Below are 20,825 nucleotides of genomic sequence, written 5' to 3'. Positions count from 1 at the left end.
CGGAAAGCTGTCAAGGACAGAGCTCTAACTCCTGCCAGCTGCTGGTTCTTAAAGATTAGAAGACAATTATAATTGGATTCCAGAGATTATTTGCTTCACCGAGAAGGGCTGAGAAGTGTTTAGATGGTTCCCCAGCTGATTAAATCTTTATTTCACAGTAGTGACCCTGTGTGTTTCCCACCCCAGAGTGCTTGCAGACAGGTACTTGGCAAGATTGGCTTATTGGAGCACTTTAGCTTAACAAGGCAGCTGACACTGGCCAGCTGTGATGGGGGTTTATCCCATATCTAGATGGTTTCATCTCATTTCTGCAGCTCAGGCCAAAGAGCTGAACCCAGCTCCAGCCCTTTCCCTCAGTTTAATGACTAATCAGCCAGTTGCCTGACCAGCCATCCAGATATCTTGAGCCAAAGCCTTTGGCACCATTTGCAGCAGATCACAAATGGCCAGAGCCCTCCCTCACCTCTCATGCTGCTGATGCTGTTCCCATGCTGCACACACAGCCGCCAGGCTCTGCCTGCCCCAGACGCCCCAGCTTCCAAAGACTGGGCTGTCCTGCCCCAGCCAGCCTTTGCCAGCCTCCTGCCCCGCTCAGCTTAGCCTCCCTGGGAGAATACAAAGCAGAGGCACTCCTTGCTCACCAGGCACAGCCCAGCAGCCACGCTGTGCCATGGAAACACAAAGGCAGTGAGCAAGGGCTGCCTCCAGCTCAAGCTGAAAGAGAGGGATGAATTTACTGGGGAAGCTGCTTTCCCCTGCCCTCACTTGAAATGATGGCACCCAGAGCCTCTCCTCTTCTCCCAAGCCCATCCTGTGCTCTGTACCGTTTGTGCACTCCAGCCCTTCGGGGACAGCAGGGCAAAATGGAGCCCAGAGGAAGCAGAGGAGGGCATGGCTCTAGAGGAGGCCTGGAGGTAAGGTTAGCTGTCAGGATGCGGGTGAAGGTTGGAGTCCATCATTCTCACTGCTAACAGAGGAGGGAGAGCAAAAACAAGCCAATATGTTAAAAACTCAAAGCAGAAAAGCAGAAAAATACAGCCTAGCAACATTGCAGAGAAAGCTGGGAGTGCAAATGGCCCCGCAATGCATAGGGCTCTCCTTGTAAGCAAGCACTCCAGCTCTTCCCAGAGCCAGCAGGTCAGACATGCTGCACAAGTTTTGGTTAGATAGTGGTTTGCCCCATAGTAGAATGAAATATAATTTATATACAGAAAGAAACAAGTCCCTGCAGTCTTTGCAAAGGTCCAGTTTCAAGAGCGCTGCCATGTTGGTGAGGGTTGCCGTGAGCCTGCAGCACTCCCCTCTCAGTGCAGCACATTATTCACAGCTTGCGAGGCTGGGCATTCCCCACCCATGCATTGGTGCGAGGCGATTCAGAGGGATGACGAATCCTTGGAAAGCAGGTGGGCTCGCATGCGTCTACAGGATTCCTGGAGCAGAGAATTAGAGCAATTGAATGCTTGAGACACAGAATGCCATGCAAGAAAAGGTTGACGTACTGTCCTCCCCCTGCAAGGACTCCCCACTGGAGTCTGCCTCCCACACCTTTTACCAAAGCAGAGCACTAGATGAGAGGCAGTGAGCAGACGGCAACAAACACAGCAGTTGGTCTTGGGCCGTACCAACCTCTCGTCCCACTGCCACCTTGACGGGCTGTTAGCACTACCCCATGATGCCAGCTTCCCTCTGCTTCCTGTGACAGCCAGTCTGCCAACTCACAGGTAGAACAGCTGTACACACCTGCTCGGGTGAAACCCTTCAAGCCCAGGCTTCCAGCATGTCAACTACCCGCAGCTTGGCATGGAGCAGACTGCTACAAGGCAGGGGACCACATCTGTCACAGAGACCGTGACAGAGCCTTGTGTGCATGCCATCACCTCAGCAGGTCTCAGAGCCCAGCAGGTGAGGATCCCCACAGGAACTCTGTGTGTGTGTGTCTCACCTCTTTCCGGCCCTCCGAAGATTTCAGCTTCGCTTGGGACATGTGAGCTGGAGATCCACATTTCTGTAACTGGACAAGAGAGGGGAATAAGAGTAAAGAGCTGGGGAATGAAGTGGCATCCACGGCCTTCCCTGGGAGCAGCCTGTACCACCGGAGAGCAGCTACCACCCAAATCCACTCTTGGTTTGTCTGGGCCCTACTACTCACAGGCAGCAGGCTGTGTACAACTTATGGAGGAGGATGGGAGAGGGGGAAGGGGGCATAAGCCAATGCCCAGGGCAGGGACACAGGTAAGTCAGAGGGACAAGACTGGAGGGGAGGCCCAGTGCTGCCACCCCTGTCCTGATGCTGCCCTTGCCATCTGCTCTGCTCTCCCCAAAGCAGCTTCCTAAGACCTTATCTGATCATACAGAAGAAACTTCAAAACCTTGTCTTGGGCAGAGGACAGCAAGCAGCCCCCAAGGATCACTCAAATGAGTGCCCAAGTTGCACTCAAACTCCCCTCCATGTGCTCCCCCACCAGCAGCTTCAGCAGTGCTGGGAGCAGCCCTTACCAGGTGGACATTCTCTTTGCTGACTCGCTCAGGCTCCGGTGTGGCATCCCTGCTCTTCCTCTCCAGGATAACCGGGGTTCCCAAAACCTTCCGCTGCCGTAAGAAGAGAGGGCTGTTGGCTAGTGCTTAGAGGGCAAAGTGAAAAAGAAAGGGAAGGAGCAGGATACATTGCTGGTAAGCAGTTGGATGCTGGGAAAGAAAAAAGGAAGCCAAGCTGGGACAAAGACTGCAAAGCAGAACCACCTGAAATACCATGCCACTAGGCTGAGCCTGCCTGATTGTAAAGGGTTTGGGAGCTGACCTGAGGCCTGGCAAGGAGCCCAGCCTGTCAGAAGCAGGTACATGCTGCTGTGGGGCAGCCTACAGCGTGCTAACAGGCTAGACTACATGACCAGCTCCCTGTCAGTCCTCATCTCATCTCGGGAAGCAACTGATCCTTCAGAAAGATGCATAGATCCTACAACCACGCACTTCATAGATAATTACACTTTATACTAACAAGGCTTATTCTCACTGTGCTGCCTTTTCTGTCCCCAGTGGATCTGTGTTCTTTGGCAGCCAATACTTTGAACAGTCCCTACCTTTGAGGGCCTCATTCAAGCCAGGGCAAGGCAGAAGCAGAGAGCAACATCAGAAACTCACAGCAGAGAGCATGGGTCAGAGGCTGCCTTTACCTTAATGAGGCCGCTGAAGGAGCGCGAGCGGGTGCGTCGTGGTGCTGGGGATGTGGGTACATCAGAGCCAGGAGTGAGAGCTGTAGGATGCTTATTAAACTAGAATGAAACATGAGGGCAGTATGTTAGCACAGTTACTGTTACAGTTAAACCAGTCCCTTGCTGCTGTGTGCTGACCTACCTGCTGCCCTCTGCCTAGGCCTCAGTTTGGCTCTTTTGCACCCCAAAATGGAAAAGCAGCTCAGAGCTGCAGGGATAAGAAAGCAGAGGAAGGCCACATCTCCCACCCAGGATTTACAGGGAGCTTGGGTGTGAGGCTGCTTTGTGCTGGCTACCAGGTTAGCCAAAAGCAGCAGCTGTTGGAGCAGAAAGGGGTTTGGGCAGCAGCTGGAGGCTGGCAGCCAGGACTGGTGCTGACCATGCCACCCAGTCTTTCTGGAGCAGCAGGTTGGCTGGGAATGCTCACTGGACCAAGAGGAGACCAGTTTGTCTGCTCCCTGCAGGCAAGAGAGGACAGGACTTTTCCCATTCTAAGGGAGGAAGCTCAACAAGGCCACGATCAGGACTGGGGAACTGCTGGCTGGCAAGTCCCTGGCTTGGAAAAGAGAGCTCAAAGCACAGCTTGGTGCAGCACATCCAGGATAGGCCGCCGCCTCCTCCTCCCCTGCCTTCTTACAGCTCTGCCCCTTACACAGCCCAAAGCCCACTCTCCCCAGCCTGCCCAGGACTAGGAGCAGCTCTCAAGCAGGCCCTGCCTTTAGCCCTGTGCACAGGATTGTGCTGACAAGCACACCCCAAAGATACCTTTCCTCCCCACACTACCTGCCGGATAAGCTTCTTCTTCTTTGCAGAGTCAGGCATATTGTGGACATGGCGGAAGAGCTCCTTCAGTGCCTCCTCCGTGCGCTGCTGGGTCTCCTCCTGATGGCAAGTGTCCAGCCGGCTTCGCTTCTGAGACTTGAGGGGCTGCAGCTCCTTGGAGCCAGGAGACGTCAGCAAATCCAGGTCATCCTGGGAAAGTGGAGACAGCAGTCGCGTGCCATGCTTTAATCCAAATGAGCCACCCATCTGAGCCAGGCTGGGAAGAGTCTCATGAGCTGCCTCAACCCCAGTGAATGCACAGGGCTGTGTTTTCCCTACCCCTCTGCAGCAGCACTGCACCAGCAGGCCCTGTGCCAGGAAGAGGTGACAGCAATACAAAGGTGACCCCATTGCTTCTTCCCTCCCCTCCCGGATGCCAGCTGCAGAAGCCCTTCCAGGCTTGAGAAGGGTCAGTGCAGCTCCTTGCAATGCATCTTCCCTCTTCTGCAGCTATATGAGGCAGGGAAGCATTTGCTGGCAAGACACAGACAAATCTTGTCCCAGTGGCAGCAAGTAGCCTTTATCCCAGCCTCTCTTCCAAGCAGCCTGGCCACAGCAGCAGGCGCATCTGTCTCTTTGGAAGGCACAACCCCATGAAGGAGCAGGTGCTGCATGTACTGGGCACAGGGAGCAGGTTTGCTGCTAAACAGGGGCTGGTAGCTTTCCCTGTGCTTGTGATTAACAGATGCTTCAACTCTGCCCAATTTCCCTAATGCAGCCACCTGCACTACCACACCATACGGTTCCATCACTCCTGCTTTCTGACAGCTCCTCTTTCATAACTTGGTTTGTTTTCAGCTTCTTTCATTCACAAGGATCCCTTCACAGTATCACAGCCTCTGCCCTTTCACGAAGGGCAGGCACTGCATTTGCTGGCCTTACCTTTGATGTGTGGGCTCTGGATCCCAGATAGTGCAGCCTGGCACACTCCCGGATGTACGCTGGGGCCTGCGACGATGAGCAGAGAAAAGGCCAAACGTATGTTTATTTAGTATGTTTGGCCCTGGGGCAAGAGCAGCTCCAACAAGAGCTGCTCTTCAACCATACCACGCAAGCCACTTCCATCAAGACTCAGCCGTTTAGGGCAGACAAAGCAATGGGATTTCACGTCCCCAGTGCAGTCCCTGTTCACAGTTTCCCTTTGATGCAGTCAACCAGCACAAGTAGAACACAGAGTAAGAGCAGGGTTCCACAGAAGCTTTTTCCAAGCAATTCCCACAGCTCTGAGCTGGCCAAACAGGGGCCTGACAAAGAGGGCAGAAGGGGACCTTTCTATGGGAGGACTCTGTAGAGAGCAGATGCCTACAGTGACCAGGAAGGTCCTGAGAAGTCAAGAGACTGCCTCTTGCAGAAACACTTCCTTGGAGGAACCTGCAGAAAGCCCCACACTCCTGACTGTCCTACCACAGCACCCTGCTCTGAGCTAGAAAGAGGCCCAAGACTGCAGGCTGTGCCTGTAACAGCAGGGGGTTGACTACCACTTGCAGAGAAGTTCACAACAAAATGACCCGCCGTATTAGGTATTCAGCTCTTGACAGCACTCATCCAGGACAAGCCCCTTCAGTTTCCTTATCCTGCCAGAACCCGAGGGGAGCCCGGTCGCTACCTGCCCCTAGGAACCAGGTTTCCCAGCCGGGCAGCAGGTGCTGGGTGTCCAGCAGAGGGTGGTGTTACACTGCACCGTGCTTCTGACCTGCCCAGGCACAAAGACACCTCCGGGGCTGTCTTCCTCCTCCTGGGCTGCCTGCCCAGCAAAGATCTCCTCCCTAGTCACTAAAGGAACAGTTTCTTGTAGAAATCCTCCTTCTACCACAGAAGAGAGCACCCAGAACATACACTTGACACCTGGGATCTGTCTGGACAAGGGGCATTCAGTTTCCTGCTGAAGGGCCAGGGAGACCAAGACCCCAAAGCAGACTTACCTTGAAGAGTTTCTGAGAGTGTTTGATCATGAAGGTCACTCCATTGTTTAGCTTCGTGATATTCTCCTGAAGGTCATTTGCTGTCACCTGGCAAGGGGACACAGCCAAAGGTGCAGTAGTTAGAAGGGGAGGAGGAAGGGTCTCTGCTGCCCTTGCTGTCTCTGGGACATAGAGACACAGTGCCTCAGCAGGAGACCTGTTCTGAGGAGATAGGCAGGCAGGGCTCACAGCACACCAACAAGCAGAGCTCACAGAGCCAAAGCTGCTCTGAGAACAGGAGAACTAGACAACTCTGGGGCCAAACAGTTCGCCAGCAGCACAAGAAACCTTGCAGAGAGATCTGCAAGGTTTGGCTGGAGTTGTCATTCTTAAAAGACGCAGGACTGTGCTGTGCTTTCAATTTTACTGAAAAAGATGAAGCATCGGTTGCAAATGAGACCTATGGCAGGTCTGGACTGAACACTAGGACTGAGTCCTGCCAGGAAGCTCCACCTCACCATCCCAGCCTCCAACCCTCACATCACTGTATCAATACTTAACCTTCCCATCTTGGTTCTTCCCCTGTAGGCCTGCCAAGCCTCTGCTTTCTACCTTGCAATATCCCACCTGCAGATACTGAGGCATTGCTCACATTTCTGGGCCATAGGATGTGGGGTGCAAACATGAGGGCAAGATTGTGGGCAGACATCTTGTTCTTGTCCTGCTTCTTGGCAGTCTGGTAGAGCAAGTCCAGCAGCAGTTTGAGCAGACTGCGGTTGGGTGCGGGAAGGATCAAAAACAGCAGCTGGAGGGCTTCAATTTGGCGCTCTTTGTCTGGAGTACTGGTCTTATTCCCCTTCTCATCAAACAGCATCAAGTCTGCCAAATCACAAGGCAGAACATGAAGGACATACATTACCTTCCCTAACAGCAGGCCTACTGCAACCGGTTACCCTTCCCTCTTCACATGCAGATCTCCTCCAAACTCCTGCACAGCTCTTCGCCCTCCATCTCCCTCCCCCCAGCTCCCAAGCTCCCCACCTGATGCGTTAATCTGTAGTACTTCTCCCACAGGACAACACAGTTGCTAAGAGCTGTGATGGGTTGAAGGCAAGATGGAGGAAATTCACCTAAGGTAGTTCAGTAACAGTTATTAAGTTCACGGAAACCAAACCTCGCTCAGGAGACCCCCAGACTTAAAACAGATGGAGACCCAGGTTACCAGTGTGGGCTCTACTCCTGTAGGTATCTGTTTGTTGCTGGAGAGAGAAGACTGGGCTGAGTCTGAGACAGACTTGGTCTGATTCCTTAGGATTTTCAGTTCCAGTCTTTCCACAATTAGGCCGAGATGGCAGGAAGATTCCTTCTTACCCTGCCTTTAAGGATTACACTTCTGCAGCCTAGTGTGCCGCATTACCAGCTTTCTAGGAGGCTGGCTCCATTCCCTCTGCTCATCACTGCCTCTTGTTGCTTACTCACCTGCAATTTTGAGGTGGGCATGGAAGTGCTTGTGTGTCAGCAGCGGTTCTGGTAATTCACCCAGGAACATCTTAAGCAGGGTGGCCACATCATTGGAATGAAACTCCCCAGAGTCCAGGTCAATATCTGTACCACTGTTCAGAGCATCCTTTAGGATCTGTTGCCTGATGCTGTTGCCTGGCACCCGAAATAAGCCTTCTGCTCTTAGATCTGCTTGGCAGAGGGGAGAAAAAAGGCCACTAATTAATCAGTGGCTGATTCCCATCTTCCTACTAAACCTTCCTACTACTTCCCTGCCCTTTCCAGAGCTTGACAGCAAACCTCAGTGAGCTGCATTCAGAGACATGACTTCAAGCTGGTTCCCCTCAGTAGAAAAAGTCCATGCACAGAGGGAAAGAGATTAACATACCTGCTAGGCAATTCTGGGGAACAGTCACCTAGTCCAGCCCCAAACTCCTGCTGCTGGAGAGCTCAGAGCTTTTCACTCTGTCTGCACCAGAGACCTGAGGTGGGCCAGACAGATACCCCTTGGGATAGGAAGACAGCAAGACAGAGTCACTTACTTTTGTGCAGATACTCGATTAGCTGGGAGACCTGTGCTATGCCTTCTTCTGTCAGCGGTGAGCCAAACACCACCCCTTTCTCTGCAGAACAGAAGATAACATGTTCAGGCAGCTCAGGCCCCAACAGCCACAGAGATGAGTAGTCCCCAAGGAACGGGATCTCAGCATGCAAAGACCAGTGCCCCAAAACACTAAGGGTGAAGGTCACAAGGACCACCACAGATGTGAGATATCACAAGCACTCCCAAATAAGTCACTTCATCTCACCATGCTGTACTTACACGGGCTTCATCATCCTGCTTCTTACCTCAGCTTAATTAAAGTTTTTATCAGCTAAAGCAAATATTCTCTAGCTCCTGAAAAGAAAACACCAGAACAGATGCTTCAGTTTTAAAGGGCATACCATCTGCAAGCCTGGACCTTACGGAAACAGCAAAGTGGGAAGGGCAGATGTGACAGCCTGGACTGCCCAGGTGCCTGCCACATTTGCACATTCCACACCTGGGAAGGAATGTCCAGATTAATCCTCACTGTGACTTGACATGGAGTGGAGCAGAAAGAAGAGGTGCAGCTACGAGACTATGGGAGAGGGAAACAAGCACTAGTGGGGAGAGCAGACACGATCCAACTAGCTCACGCTGGCCTCCTTTTCAGGGATGGGTGATCCCTGGAATTCCCTAATTCCAGTGACTCTCTCTTCCACGTCAACTGCCTTGGCCTGAGTACAGTGAAGTATGAAGTATCAGAAAGCTGAACAAGGAAGAGCTAGAAAAAAAAAGGAGAGTAGTGAAGCAATGAGCTGGGCCCTTCTCCATATGGAGCACTGACAGCTCCTCTCACTCCTGGAGTTTGCTTTCATCTCATGGGGCTGTTACAGATCAGGCATGAGCTGCCAGCTTCAGAACTCCATTCAACACAGGCTACAGCCCCAAAAGAAGATAGAAGCACCTGAGCGGAAAGGAAGGAGATCCTTGCATGGAAGGAAACATTAGATGAGAAGACCATTTAACTGAAAAGCACTTGTTGAACCAATGCAGAAAACTGTTATTGTCCAGAGAGGGACTTCCCAGGTAAGGGTGGTTATCCAGCAGGACAGTATTTTCAAATAAATGGAGTCTTGTTGCTGGGTGGCTTTTTCCATCAGACACACACAGCCAACAAGCTCCGTCCCTCAGAAAGCTGAGGCAACTCCCGGGGCTTCGCTGGCAGCAACTAGAGCCCTGAGCACGACTTCTTCCCTCAGATGCATGCAGGTTTTGACTGCAGCTGGAGACAAGATGCTGGACAGACCATACCGCAACATGCTGACTGGGACTGAGAACTGGAACCAGGTACAGAGCTGGTTTGTCCTGCCCTTGCACTTAGGCTTCCAAGAGCCAACAGATTTAAGAAAAGAATATTCCTCCCTTCTCTATGACCACACTGCCAGGAGCATGGGCCACTTTTTGAGGGCAAGCTGGGCATTTGCACCCCAGCTGTCTGCGGTTGAAGATTTCCCTCCTTATTGTTACAGCTGATAGCCCAGCAACCCAAGCAGTGCATTGGCTGGTCTGATAAAAGTTATCTCCCCCGCAAGCTTTCTCTTGCCTTTTTTTTCCCCCCTCATAGCACATTTTGATTTTACTAGCTTTTGGTCTGTTGTACGACAGATCTTACTGTTCTGTGGTGTTGATGCTCACAGCATGTGGGAAAGACCTGGTCAACCCTGTGCGCTTCTCTAGCAGCCTTCCTGTGCAACTAAATTTATTCCGCCTGAAGAATGTTCCACTTTCTTCCAGGACTTCTGAAATACATGGTAAGCCACCAGGAACTCCAGCCTCCCATTAAATCAAGAACTTTCTGACCTCCCTCTGATAAAACACATGCTTCAGTCTTGCGGAAGAAAGGAGGGCAATGTGACCTCTTGATCCACATGTAAGATCTGAAAGGCTTGAGTGCAAATGGAGAGAACGTTTGGCAAAAGATTCTTGTCCTTGAAGAAAACTAAACTCATTAGACATTCAACAGATAGAATCAATGGTGGCCAGGAAGGGAAGAGGAAAATACATTTTCTTGAGACGTGCAGGGCCTGACAAATTCGATTTACTTTTGAAGTCAGAAGTTGATATCTGAGTGAGAATTGATTCTCAAAGAAACTTGAAAGAAGTGCCTGGAGAATGGATGCTGAGTTACGAAGGCGTAGATGTTATTGTACGATTGCTTCTGAAACGAAGAAGCAGCATGAGATTGAGTTTCCTAATGCTCAAAGGAGTTGTAAGTATTTGCAGCTTGATCAGCTCTGAGCTCTATGGTCCTTGGCCTCTGGCTTTGAAGAAATAAAACCTGTTTGTTCTAGCTGGTCTATAACATGAAGAAAAACAAATGATGGCTCCAAGATGAAACATGCAGTACATGAAACTGATTTTCTCTGTAGGCACAAACTACTTTTTCTCAGAGTTTGGCCAAGGAGTTCACAGACAGTGCCTGTCAATGCAGGGAGACACTGCCATTGCAGCCTGGGAGTGCAGCCAGCAGACTTGGAAACATCTGCTAGCTGTAGCTATAGTGAGACACATGGCCATGGAGATGTCTGAATGGGCGAAGGCGGAGCTCTTGGGGAAGAGAGCTAGCAGGAGACATCAGGTCTGATAAGAGCAGTGCTCCAGCAGAGTACAGATAATTTAAAAAAACGAGCTAGAGAAGGCTCACAAGCCCCTGCTAGAAGGTTTTGACAAGAACAGGGAAGTTTCCATACACGCTAAGAAAACACTTTCAACTTGGTTACTTGCTTCTGTTTGTCAAGTGGCAAGTGTCTGAATTTAAAGTGTCCTGCTACTCCCCTGGAACAGAGGCAGGAGCAGTAACAGGTATGAGCACTGTCTAACTGCAGTTTGGGGGCAGTGTGAAGACCTGTTATTATGGAGCAGCAAGGTAAGTCATGGCAATATTGAATAATTCTCACCTAAGGATAAAGGACTTGATTTGCAGTACTTGGTTTTCCCTTGCAGTGCTGTCCAGCCTGGGGTGAGTGTATCTACCACTGGGTGATCCAGGAGTAGAGGGCTGAAGCCAGCACCAGAAAATTCAGCCTGAGCAGTGGGGCTGCAGAGCTTGTCCTTATGAAACACAATGGAGGAATAGGTTTGGTAGAATCAAAAACACTTGGAGAAACTATATAAAGGTTGAAGAAAAAAAAATAAACATATTTGGACATAGTGATAGCTCCCTTCTCAGAGGTACTCACAATAGAATTGCTCAAAGGAAGGGGAAGACTAATTATAAGTGTTCAATCTCAGGCTGCCAACATCTGAAGGCAGCTACCCACAACTTCTCTGCTAGCAGCCAGCCAGTCTAGCTAGGAAACCAGAGTTGACGAGGGATGTGAGAGGTGCCCAGATGGAGGCAGTTTCTGTCTAGATGAGTGAGAAGGGTTAACTGAACTTATCAGGAGAACCAGGGTCCCCTTGAGTGTGGGCAGAGGTGGGAGAAGGCGCACACACACACCTAGAACACCCTTTTAGTTACAACAAAACAGAGTGGTAAATGCCAGGCAGTGAAGAGGAGAGGATCTGAACACAACTGTGCTCAAAAGCAAATCTCAGACTTCTGAGAAGGGGCCTTGGGCTAATGTTTCATAACCAAGACAGCTGAACTTGAAAGAGACGATAAGAATAGTCAGTTTACCAGAAGAAAACTCCAGCTGAATGCTTGTCTCAGAGAGAAGAAATATGTCATCTCCTAGGGTTGAATCTGCGCTTGAGCAGAGTCAGTCCGCAGAGCTTCGTCACTGACTCACTGGATTGGGATGTGGATCAGACCGGCACTGGCATTTGGATGGGAGATGCTTACAGATTTCTGAGCTGCACAGACAAGACCTTCCAGGGAGCTGGGACAGCAACTGAAGGAGACACTGGGCCCCAAGTGAAATCAGTGGCGTGGAAAACCTGGGCATTATTGTTCTTCATGGAACCTGATGCTCTCAGCCTTTACTGATATTCCATCACTAACGAGGAAAGCTAATGAGCTAAGGAAAACAGAGCATGGACTACCATGGACACAAACAAGCAGAGAGACAAGGACACCTTGGTGTGTATTGGAAGAACCTGCAGCTTGTTCAGGCACCCCTCTCCAGCTCAGCGCTATCCACAGAGCCAGACCAGAAATGCTCAGGGACCAAAGCTGTATCTCTGTGGTTTGTACTGCGCTGAGCACAGCAAGCAGCAGACCCACCGAGGCCAACCTGACAAACCTCAGCAATAATCCCCAGAAGAAGGGTACTCAGAAGTGGCAGGGCATTTCCGGAATGAACCTCCTGGCCTCTGTTTTGCTCCTTTCTAGAGTAATCCCCAGAGATTACAAACCTACAGTATTAAGCATTCAGCACAAGCTCAAAACAACAGGCCTACACTGAAAGTTTTGTAAACTACGTGTAACAGATGATGACAGTCAGCACCACCCTAAAGGTGGGCACCGGACCTTATGCCATACTCACCCTTGCGCTTCAGAGACATCAGAGAACGAAAAAATCCAGAGGCTGTGCTGTTTGCCCCAGGCAGCTTTGGGTCCTCCTCTCCCATTAGCTGGGCCAGCTCTGCCCCAGGCAAGTCAATGAGCCTGGTAATGTTGCTGACAACGAGCTCTGTGAACACCTCTGGTTTTTCATGGCGCAGCTTTTCCACAAAGAAGTCAGGATTGAAGATGATGGGCTGGCTGCGGAGGGAGGAGTCATTGCAAATGACAAAATTGCAGACGGCATCACTGGAAAAAAGGGAAGGAGAAAAAAAAGATACAGTAACTCCTCATTGCTTTGTTTTTTACAGTCAGCTGGTCTGCCCTGAAGGAGACATCTGCTGACCCAGGAGCTACCAGTCTACACCATCAGCACTGTCTGTCTTCAGTGAGTGTTCAGCACAGCGCAGTTACATTTCCCTTTGGAGCAAAAACATTTCTGGCCTGTTTGTACAACACAGCCCCAGACTAGCACTCCATAATGTGATGGTAACATATGCAACACATGACAACACCCAACTAAAACTTTCATTGTATCTAGCTCAGGCAGCTATGACATCCAACATTTTACATTAACTTACCACTCGCAGTCATAAATAAGGTTCTGTCTCCTTTCCTCCCCAGAAATTCACTCCCCATGGCCTGAAAGCCTAAATCCCAATTTTTTTTCATGGCCAGCTTATACTCACGAGTTCCCATTGCTGTTCCATCAACACTACCTTCCTATCAACAAACAGAAAGTTCCCATGCCCTGGGACTTTGTTTTTAAGATCATAACTGTGCAACACCACCGACCCGCAGTTCTGCTAGGGATGCGGTCAAACGCTCCAGGTGACAAGCTGCCAACTCTTGGCTGCTGCTCTCTGCCAGCTACAATAACTGCCCAGCTATGCTCTCTGAGTCTGGAGCGAGTGGGAACTCATCAGTATTAGCACAACCCATGCAAGATCAGTCCTTGAGGAACCCTTGGTAACCTTCCTCCTAGTACATCCTTTTTGGCTCATCCAGTTCTTGCCTCTTCTTCAGGCTGTCCTTTATCCGACCTCCCTATTCTCTACGGACGCCTACTTTCTCCATTTCATAGCTTCTCATGTGGCATGGGAAAAGGGATGCATCTGAGACACTGCTCTGCTAAGGGTTATCTAAAACAGATACTTAACCCTACCAGAGATTAGGTAAGCCACATTTACCATGTCTAAAATCAAAATAAAAAGTTATCAAAGACAGATCTCAGGTTAATCAGCGCTCTTAATGCTCACACTTAAAGCTTATCCCAGTTTCCATCTACCTCTAGGTCTTCCATTACCATCTTCCCACCACTGTTTCAAACATTTGCACGCTTGTGAAGTCAAGCCCACAGGCTAGCGTTGCCTAGCTTGCTTCTCCTGCCCCTCTTTTACTTAAATGTGAGGATTAGTGTCATTATTCTCCAGTCACAAGCTACTGCCCGATGTCACACTCTGCTATAAAGTGCTGGTCTGGCCCTGCGAGTTGCTTTGCCAGTTCTGCCAGGGCTCTGGGTGGAGGCTGCCTACCCACCCAGCTTGCACACGCTGCGTGCTTTCACTGCGTGACATTCCCCAATCCTTTAATCATTCTTGGGCTCTTAGATAATACTTTCCTTTCCACTGTTTCAACATCCCTCCTCAGCTGTGAGCTCCCACTCAACACCATTTTCCAACAGCAGCTGCCAAGGGCACAGGTAACAGAAATGCTGTGTTTGTGCACCAGGGATCGCGTCAGTCCCTTAGGTGTGGTGTGGCATCCGGGGGGAAGCACGTGCTCTGCCGATCACTCCTGAGGCCACCAAAGGCTTTACCTCCAAAGCAGGCTCTCCCACAGAAGACCAGAGCACCCTGTCCTTCCTCTTGTCCCTGCTGAGGAGTGGAGGCCATGTCACTGTGTTCGGACCACGCTGGGCATCTGTGCTCACTGCTCGCCTGCCACTGACAGGGAGGGTGTTTGCAACCCGCTGGACCTTACATCCATTGGTTCAAGCAACAGAGCACTTTAGCTGCTAGTTCAGAAATCAGGAGCAACTTATTGTTCTGATGTAAATCGACAGCAGCTAACGAAGGGGAGGACGTCAAAGCACACACTGGCAAGTCACCTGACTCCAGCCCGCCTCCACACAATATCTGTGAACCCAACAGTTACCTGAGCTACTGCTGTACATCTTTGACCTGAAAGACCATCTTGGCATGATTTCCAGGATGCGTGATCAGAGTGAGAGAATGAAAGCTGGGGCTCAGGCTACACAAGGAGAAAGATGCTTGCTGAAATCGGAGGAAACCAGGCTCTCAGCAACACTTGCATCATGAGAGTCCGTACGAAACCCTCTCCCCTTGCCACTGCTCTCCACGGATGTCAAAGACTCCTTCAAGAGGATGGAGAGGAAGAAGGTCTGCAAGGCAGACTGCAAGGCAATCTGCCAGGTCATCTAAAATTTTAGAAAGCTCTTAAAGGCTCCCAGCTGCATCAGAGTGGCCTAGCGAGCATGCTGCCGACTCCAAATGGGGGCCATATTTTTCTGAGTACCTCCCAGTCTGTTTTTCAGCAGTTTGTTATCTGCAATAAATCAAGACCGAAATGCAACAACTCAGTATCAGCTGCCAAAAAGCAACTGCCAATCGATCTGATCATATTCGCATTTCATTGCACAGGGCTACAATGCACAAACAAGTGCCAGCTCTGCCCATAATGTGGAGCAAGCCCTTTGCCTGAAACCCATGACAACTCATTCTGTGGCAATACAGATCCTGAGAAGGGTTAATAGCAAGTGTATAGGCCCAGTGACCCTGCCTGCAATGATCCGTGCACTGTTATTCACTCACTAGCAGTTTTGTTTCCCCACAGAGAAGATATGCAAATACTTTGCAGCAGTTACATCAAGCATCACAGATTATCTGCTCCCTCTGACAATTAGATATCTAGATTCAGAGAAAGAAAATTAAACAATTTTGTCAACTAGAACTGACTGACGTGACTTCTCCGCACAGCCAGTGTTACAAGTTGCACAAAGTTTAACAACATTTAATACAAAAATAAATAGAAAAAAGTAAATTTCTTACATGAGTGCTGAGAGCTTTTGGAGAGGCATTAGGAAGCAGAGACAGGGAAAAGAACTTGCTCCTTGTTTCCAGCAACAAAAGAAACCTGCCTGTCCCAGCACAGCCTATGCAAATTCCACGCATGCTACGAGACACAAGGGCGCATTATTGGGTCTGAAAGGCCCCCTTGGCACACACTGGGCATCAGCCTTCACACAGAGACAAAACAGAAAAGAAAAGCTGGACAAATTGATTCATGTCTCTTGCCAAAGGCTGCGTAGCTGGAGTTTAACGGCAAATAATTCCTACATAGAAACCAGGGTTTTGAATTAGGACCAGTGTGGTATTAAGTGCTCTCCACCTGTATCCAAGAGGAATCCACAAAATAGCCCCAAATCTACCCTGTGTTTACCATGAGTAAAGCCATGCAAACACATTCCCAACAGCATCCAAGCACAACCAATGTTACGGCACTGGCAGGACAATAACCGAGTCCCTTAACTGCACAACTCCGTGCCCAGATACCTTGCTAGAAATACTTTCTGCCCCTGCCTTTCACACTTTTAGATGCCTTCAAAGACAAAGCACGCAGATCGGCCTCTCCAGAGCTGGAAACAGCACCTGGCCATTGCTCTTTGCTACCATTACTGTGCCACCATGTACCGTTCATCCACTTCAGGTTTCCCGTTCCACGTTTCTCTGGATTCCCATCCAGTTTCCCTGCCTGCCGCAGCTGGGACCAGCCTTGTATACTCTTATTGTGGTATGGCACTTCAATGAGCTACTTAATTTTGAAAGGTCACTTTATTAGCAGCTCCTCCTCGCACAGAAAATTTGCCTTTGTATCATTATTGCTAATCAAAATGGAAATGTGAAGCAAACCCCTATTTCTGAGCAAAGATAAAGCCCCCACTGGCTTTATACACAATAACCCTGCCAATCCTCACTGCTGCACACACTATAACCTTCAGAAAAAGCCATGTGCCCCATCTGCTGTTTTCATGTTATAAAAGGAAGATGGATGTAGTCTACCTACATTCACAGTTTATATAACAGCAGCACAGGGGAGACAAACGTGTATTCAGGGAGTTTATTGCTTTTTTCTTCTTTGCTTGCAATTACAGAGTTATATTTTCTATATGCTGTGATCTTAGATTGCTTTATGACATGTCAAAAGACGATAAAATAAAGGAATAAATAGCTTCCTCTCCCATGAATAAAATAAAATCCCAATGAATAATAAAACCTTGTACTAATAGGGTTGTGGTTAAGACAGCAGATTAAAAAAAATGGGTTCTATATTGTGCTGAGATTCTTGCCATTCTAGTACCTTTTAGGAGCGAAGCCTGTGATCCCAGCCAAGTCACAAAGAAAGCTGTCTGTCACACACAACGTTCTTGCTTCAGGCATGACAGCCCCATCATTTCATGGGGAGTGGATGGTGCAGGAGGTCAAAATCATGATGGATCAATTAATCCCTAAGGTAACTAGATCCAGGCCAGGGAAATGCCTTGGAAACTAGGGCAAAAATGAGACTTCAACTGGCAAAACCTGGTGATTGAACCTGTGGTGCAAGAGCTGTGCAAGCAGGCAGATCAGCTCATGTGGCAGCAAGCTTGCGTTCAGATAGGTGAGACCTAACTGTTTTAGTGGCTTTTACAGATTTTATATTGTTCTAACTCCACCCATGTGAAGGCAGAAACAGGTTCAAGCAACATGAAATAGAGCATAAGGAGAACACAAGTAAGCCAAGAAAAAGAAGGAAGAGGTACCTTTGGGGCAAGGCATTAGCTGTGTTTGTCTAGCTGGGAAAGTGGAAAAGCTGGAAGCTGCAGATTTCAGAGGAGCCTGATGTACCTAATTCAGTGGGCAAAATCCCCCTCTGGTGCCATTTTGCACACTTTGTATGTATGTTGTCACTAAAGAGCTAACACTTCAGACACACCACAGTAGATGAGTCTTACCATACAGGAGTAAAAGGATTAAAGAGCTTTTGAAAATAAGGCAGATAATGGAAGAAAAATCTCTCTATAATAACGAAATCTTTAGACTGCGAGAAACAGCCAGGCTACTACCAAATACTGAGAGCAGGGCGATAAGCAGGCAGTGCTAAAGAACACAAAACATGAGCAATTCTTTGCCTGGCTAAGCACAAAGGGAGACGGGACAGATGCGCGCAGGCTCATATTTCCCCAGGGAGAAAGAAGTAGCATCGTTTCCTATGTTGTGCCAGAGTAAGGAATCAATTAATGTGGATGTCTGAAGACAGTATTTCCAGAGCCAGATAGGAGCCATCCCAGATTTTGCAAAGAGATGAAAGAACCGTAGTGGAATTATGTGGAATCATTTTAAGTACAAAAGGACTAGAAGACAAATTATTTCCTAGATTAAAAAAAAAATTAACAGAAGTCTAATGGGAATGGACTGTAGAGACATTAGAAGTGACTTCACAGCTAAAGTTGCTTTGAGGACTGTACTTCAGACTGACATTCTTGTAAGACAGCGTAACAAAGATCACATTCAGGCCTCAGATTTAGCACAGTAACTCTTCATAGGATGACTGACACGCCTCTGAAAAATGTCAAGAAAAACACGCAGCAATTTTTGCCTAGGGTTATACTCTTAAGGTCTTTAGGGGCAGAGAGAGTCCTTTTGTGATGAGTACACAGTACATAGCACAGTGGGTGCTGATCCTTGACCACAGTCTCTGGACTTAATACAAGTAAGCCATACTAGTAACACTGCCTTTTTAATTTTTGCTTTGCTTTCTTCACATTTAAACAGCTAACACAGAGTGATTCAGCCTTTTGGCTGTGGGAACCAGATAATAATATACAATTTAAGCAGCAAGGAGCTGGGGAAGAAAGCTGCTATTATGTGATGGCAGCCTGCGCTGGACAACCTGGAACTAATGTAATACCTGGTCATCTTTTGGACATCAGGTAAACTGGATATCCAAGTCACCACTATAATCTATGAATTCAAATTCTGTCTCAGTAAAGGACTCAAAGCAGACCTCGGCAACATCAGCTACACATCTGTGATGTGAACCTGGAGATGGACCTATCTGGGAAGGTAAAAGGGTTGGGGGGGGAAAGTGTGCTTTGGAAGAAACTGAAAATGCAACATAATACCAGCATCAAAGAGAACTGCAGTAGCAAGACAGCTTGATACATGTGAAATATCAAGAAATTTGCATTTCAGCATGAAATTCCTCAAGTTTGGCCTCAGTGAATTCTTTTGTGATACCTTTAATAATAGCCACTGGAGTATTTTAAAGCCAACAAAGCAGTACTTCAATCAGCCATCACCACAACATCAGAGTATCCAGATGCCTTCTAGTGCTAGAAGGAGGAAAAGAACTAAGAGGCGCCTTAGAGAGGAACCGCATGTTCACTGCGGTGCTCCTCACCAAGTCCCCTTCCCAGCGCCACCACCACAGCTCTGGATGATCCCACGGTGTGCGATGGCTCAGCCTCCTGCCCAAGGCTCTGTAAAAAATGCAGAAACACAGCTACTGCCAGAAACCCAGTAATTTTCCATTAAAGATCTGCAAGCTCATATGTCTGCCTTAACATCAGAATAACACAGTCTAACAGCATTAAATAGCAATGGCGCCCCGATTTTCATGAGTTTCAATGCAGTCTAAAGTTTGTGTCTTTATTTTAATGTAAACCCCTACAGAGAGCTGCAATAGAAGAGGAGCCTTATATCCAATCCTGATTTCACTGAAACCAGCACCAAAACTGAATCTTTTCAGATGGCAGCAGCTGCCTCTTCTCATTACTGATCTATTCACTTTTATCACTGTGGCATTGGGAACCTTGGTCACAGCTGGGGACTCCACTGTGCTCCATGCTGTACAAACACAGAACAAAGGCAATACCCTGTCTTTAGAGGGCTGATAGCTAAATCTGAAATGAATGCTGGAGGGACAGAAAAGAGGAGGAATCCCAAGAGAAGAGGCAGCACTATCAGTCAGCATGACTGATATAACTGAACTCCGCCAGCTTTTCTGTAGACACTATTAAAAAGGAGGGCAAGGAAGGACAAGAAAAATAATCAGGTCACACTGCAGACATTTAGAAGAAATCCAGCTCCTGCGCGAGGGGCGACATGGGACCGAGCACAAAGGAGCTGGTTTGAAAGCTATCAGGCAGGGACGGCTGGGACGCGGGGCTGAGGAGGCAAGAGCTGAGCTCCAGGCCCTGGCCGGGAGCTGCTGGCGAGGCAGAGACAACAGGCCAGCAGCGCCGGTGAGCCGGAGGAGCCTGGCAGCACCGCAGGGCACTGCGTGGCCACATCCGCACCCCCGCAGCAGGGTGGGAGGGTCGCAGCCTGAGGAAGCCCTGCAGCCGCTTCCCACCACCCAGAACATGCTGGGCAGGCATGCTGCCTTCCTCGGGAGAAGGTCACCAGGGCCTGGGGCTAGCCTGTATAGAAACTGTACCGATGTAGTTTTCCCTGCCCCAGTCATATAGTTATAATCATGACAAAACAATGCATCTTTTTTGCTTTATTTTACTAATTTAAGCCATTTGCTTTGTGAATAACATACCATAGATCTGAGGTACCCTGTGGGGCCAGGCGGTATCTGCCCTGAATGCCGTGTCCCATGTCTAGGACAGGGATTCTGGGCCTTTTCTCCCCATGCACTGCAGAATTACCCACCGCAACCTTTGACTACGAGTCAAACTAACAAACTGCAAGGACACCTCCTCTTTCCATGAACCCTAACACCTTTCCTGTGTAATCTAAAATTCTTTACTGCATGTCTGCCCGTGGACTCTCACCAACTGACTGCTCTTCAGCTTCATTCATATCCCAGGTAGGAAGTTTCTTCCCACTTTTGTCTGTTTGGTCCTTAGCTGGGTGGAGTGCAAGGTCCACGCATGTCTGCTGTATCCTCAAAGTGTGCATGGGTACCTTCCAGTTGCCAACAATGATAGCATTCCTTTACTCTCCTCATTTTAAAATGTCTTTAACTTCTTTACTTCCCCATTTTGAGTGCACTGGAAGTCAGTAAAAGGCATGGCCGAGTCCTCCCTTTACCTCCTTGGCCTCTAGCACTCAGAAATTGCTGCATGCACCTCTGATTGTCACCCATACACTTGAAGATAAGAGCCCTAAGGCATCCTTCAGAGGCAGGGAAAAATGCAGTTCAGAGACTAGCAAAGATACACCATGTAGATGCTTCGCAGTCCTGTAGTTCCAAGCCAGTGTCCAGGTCAGAGCAGAATTACCATCTATAAAGAGGAGCCCCACAACAATCAGGTTTACTTCTGACATGAAAAATCAAGCAATCGCACAAAA

At 48.9% G+C, this 20,825-nt stretch overlaps 1 protein-coding gene across 1 annotated transcript; it reads right to left on the bottom strand.

Annotated features, from left to right (window-relative positions):
* Positions 1 to 1,373: 1,373 nt before the first annotated feature.
* Positions 1,374 to 15,562, bottom strand: ARHGAP19 (Rho GTPase activating protein 19). The gene is made up of 12 exons (XM_009277803.1): positions 15,534 to 15,562; positions 12,446 to 12,711; positions 7,975 to 8,055; positions 7,412 to 7,621; positions 6,585 to 6,811; positions 5,954 to 6,040; positions 4,914 to 4,979; positions 3,993 to 4,181; positions 3,171 to 3,269; positions 2,497 to 2,589; positions 1,943 to 2,011; positions 1,374 to 1,430 (listed from the first exon to the last, which is right to left on the bottom strand). Exons 1-12 carry the CDS (start codon positions 15,560 to 15,562, stop codon positions 1,374 to 1,376), a joined length of 1,473 nt encoding a protein of 490 aa, XP_009276078.1.
* Positions 15,563 to 20,825: the final 5,263 nt, after the last annotated feature.

Source organism: Aptenodytes forsteri, unplaced genomic scaffold, assembly GCF_000699145.1.
Source record: "Aptenodytes forsteri isolate BGI_AS27 unplaced genomic scaffold, ASM69914v1 Scaffold15, whole genome shotgun sequence".
Taxonomy (NCBI): domain Eukaryota; kingdom Metazoa; phylum Chordata; class Aves; order Sphenisciformes; family Spheniscidae; genus Aptenodytes; species Aptenodytes forsteri.
This window is presented reverse-complemented; position numbering and strand designations above follow the sequence as displayed.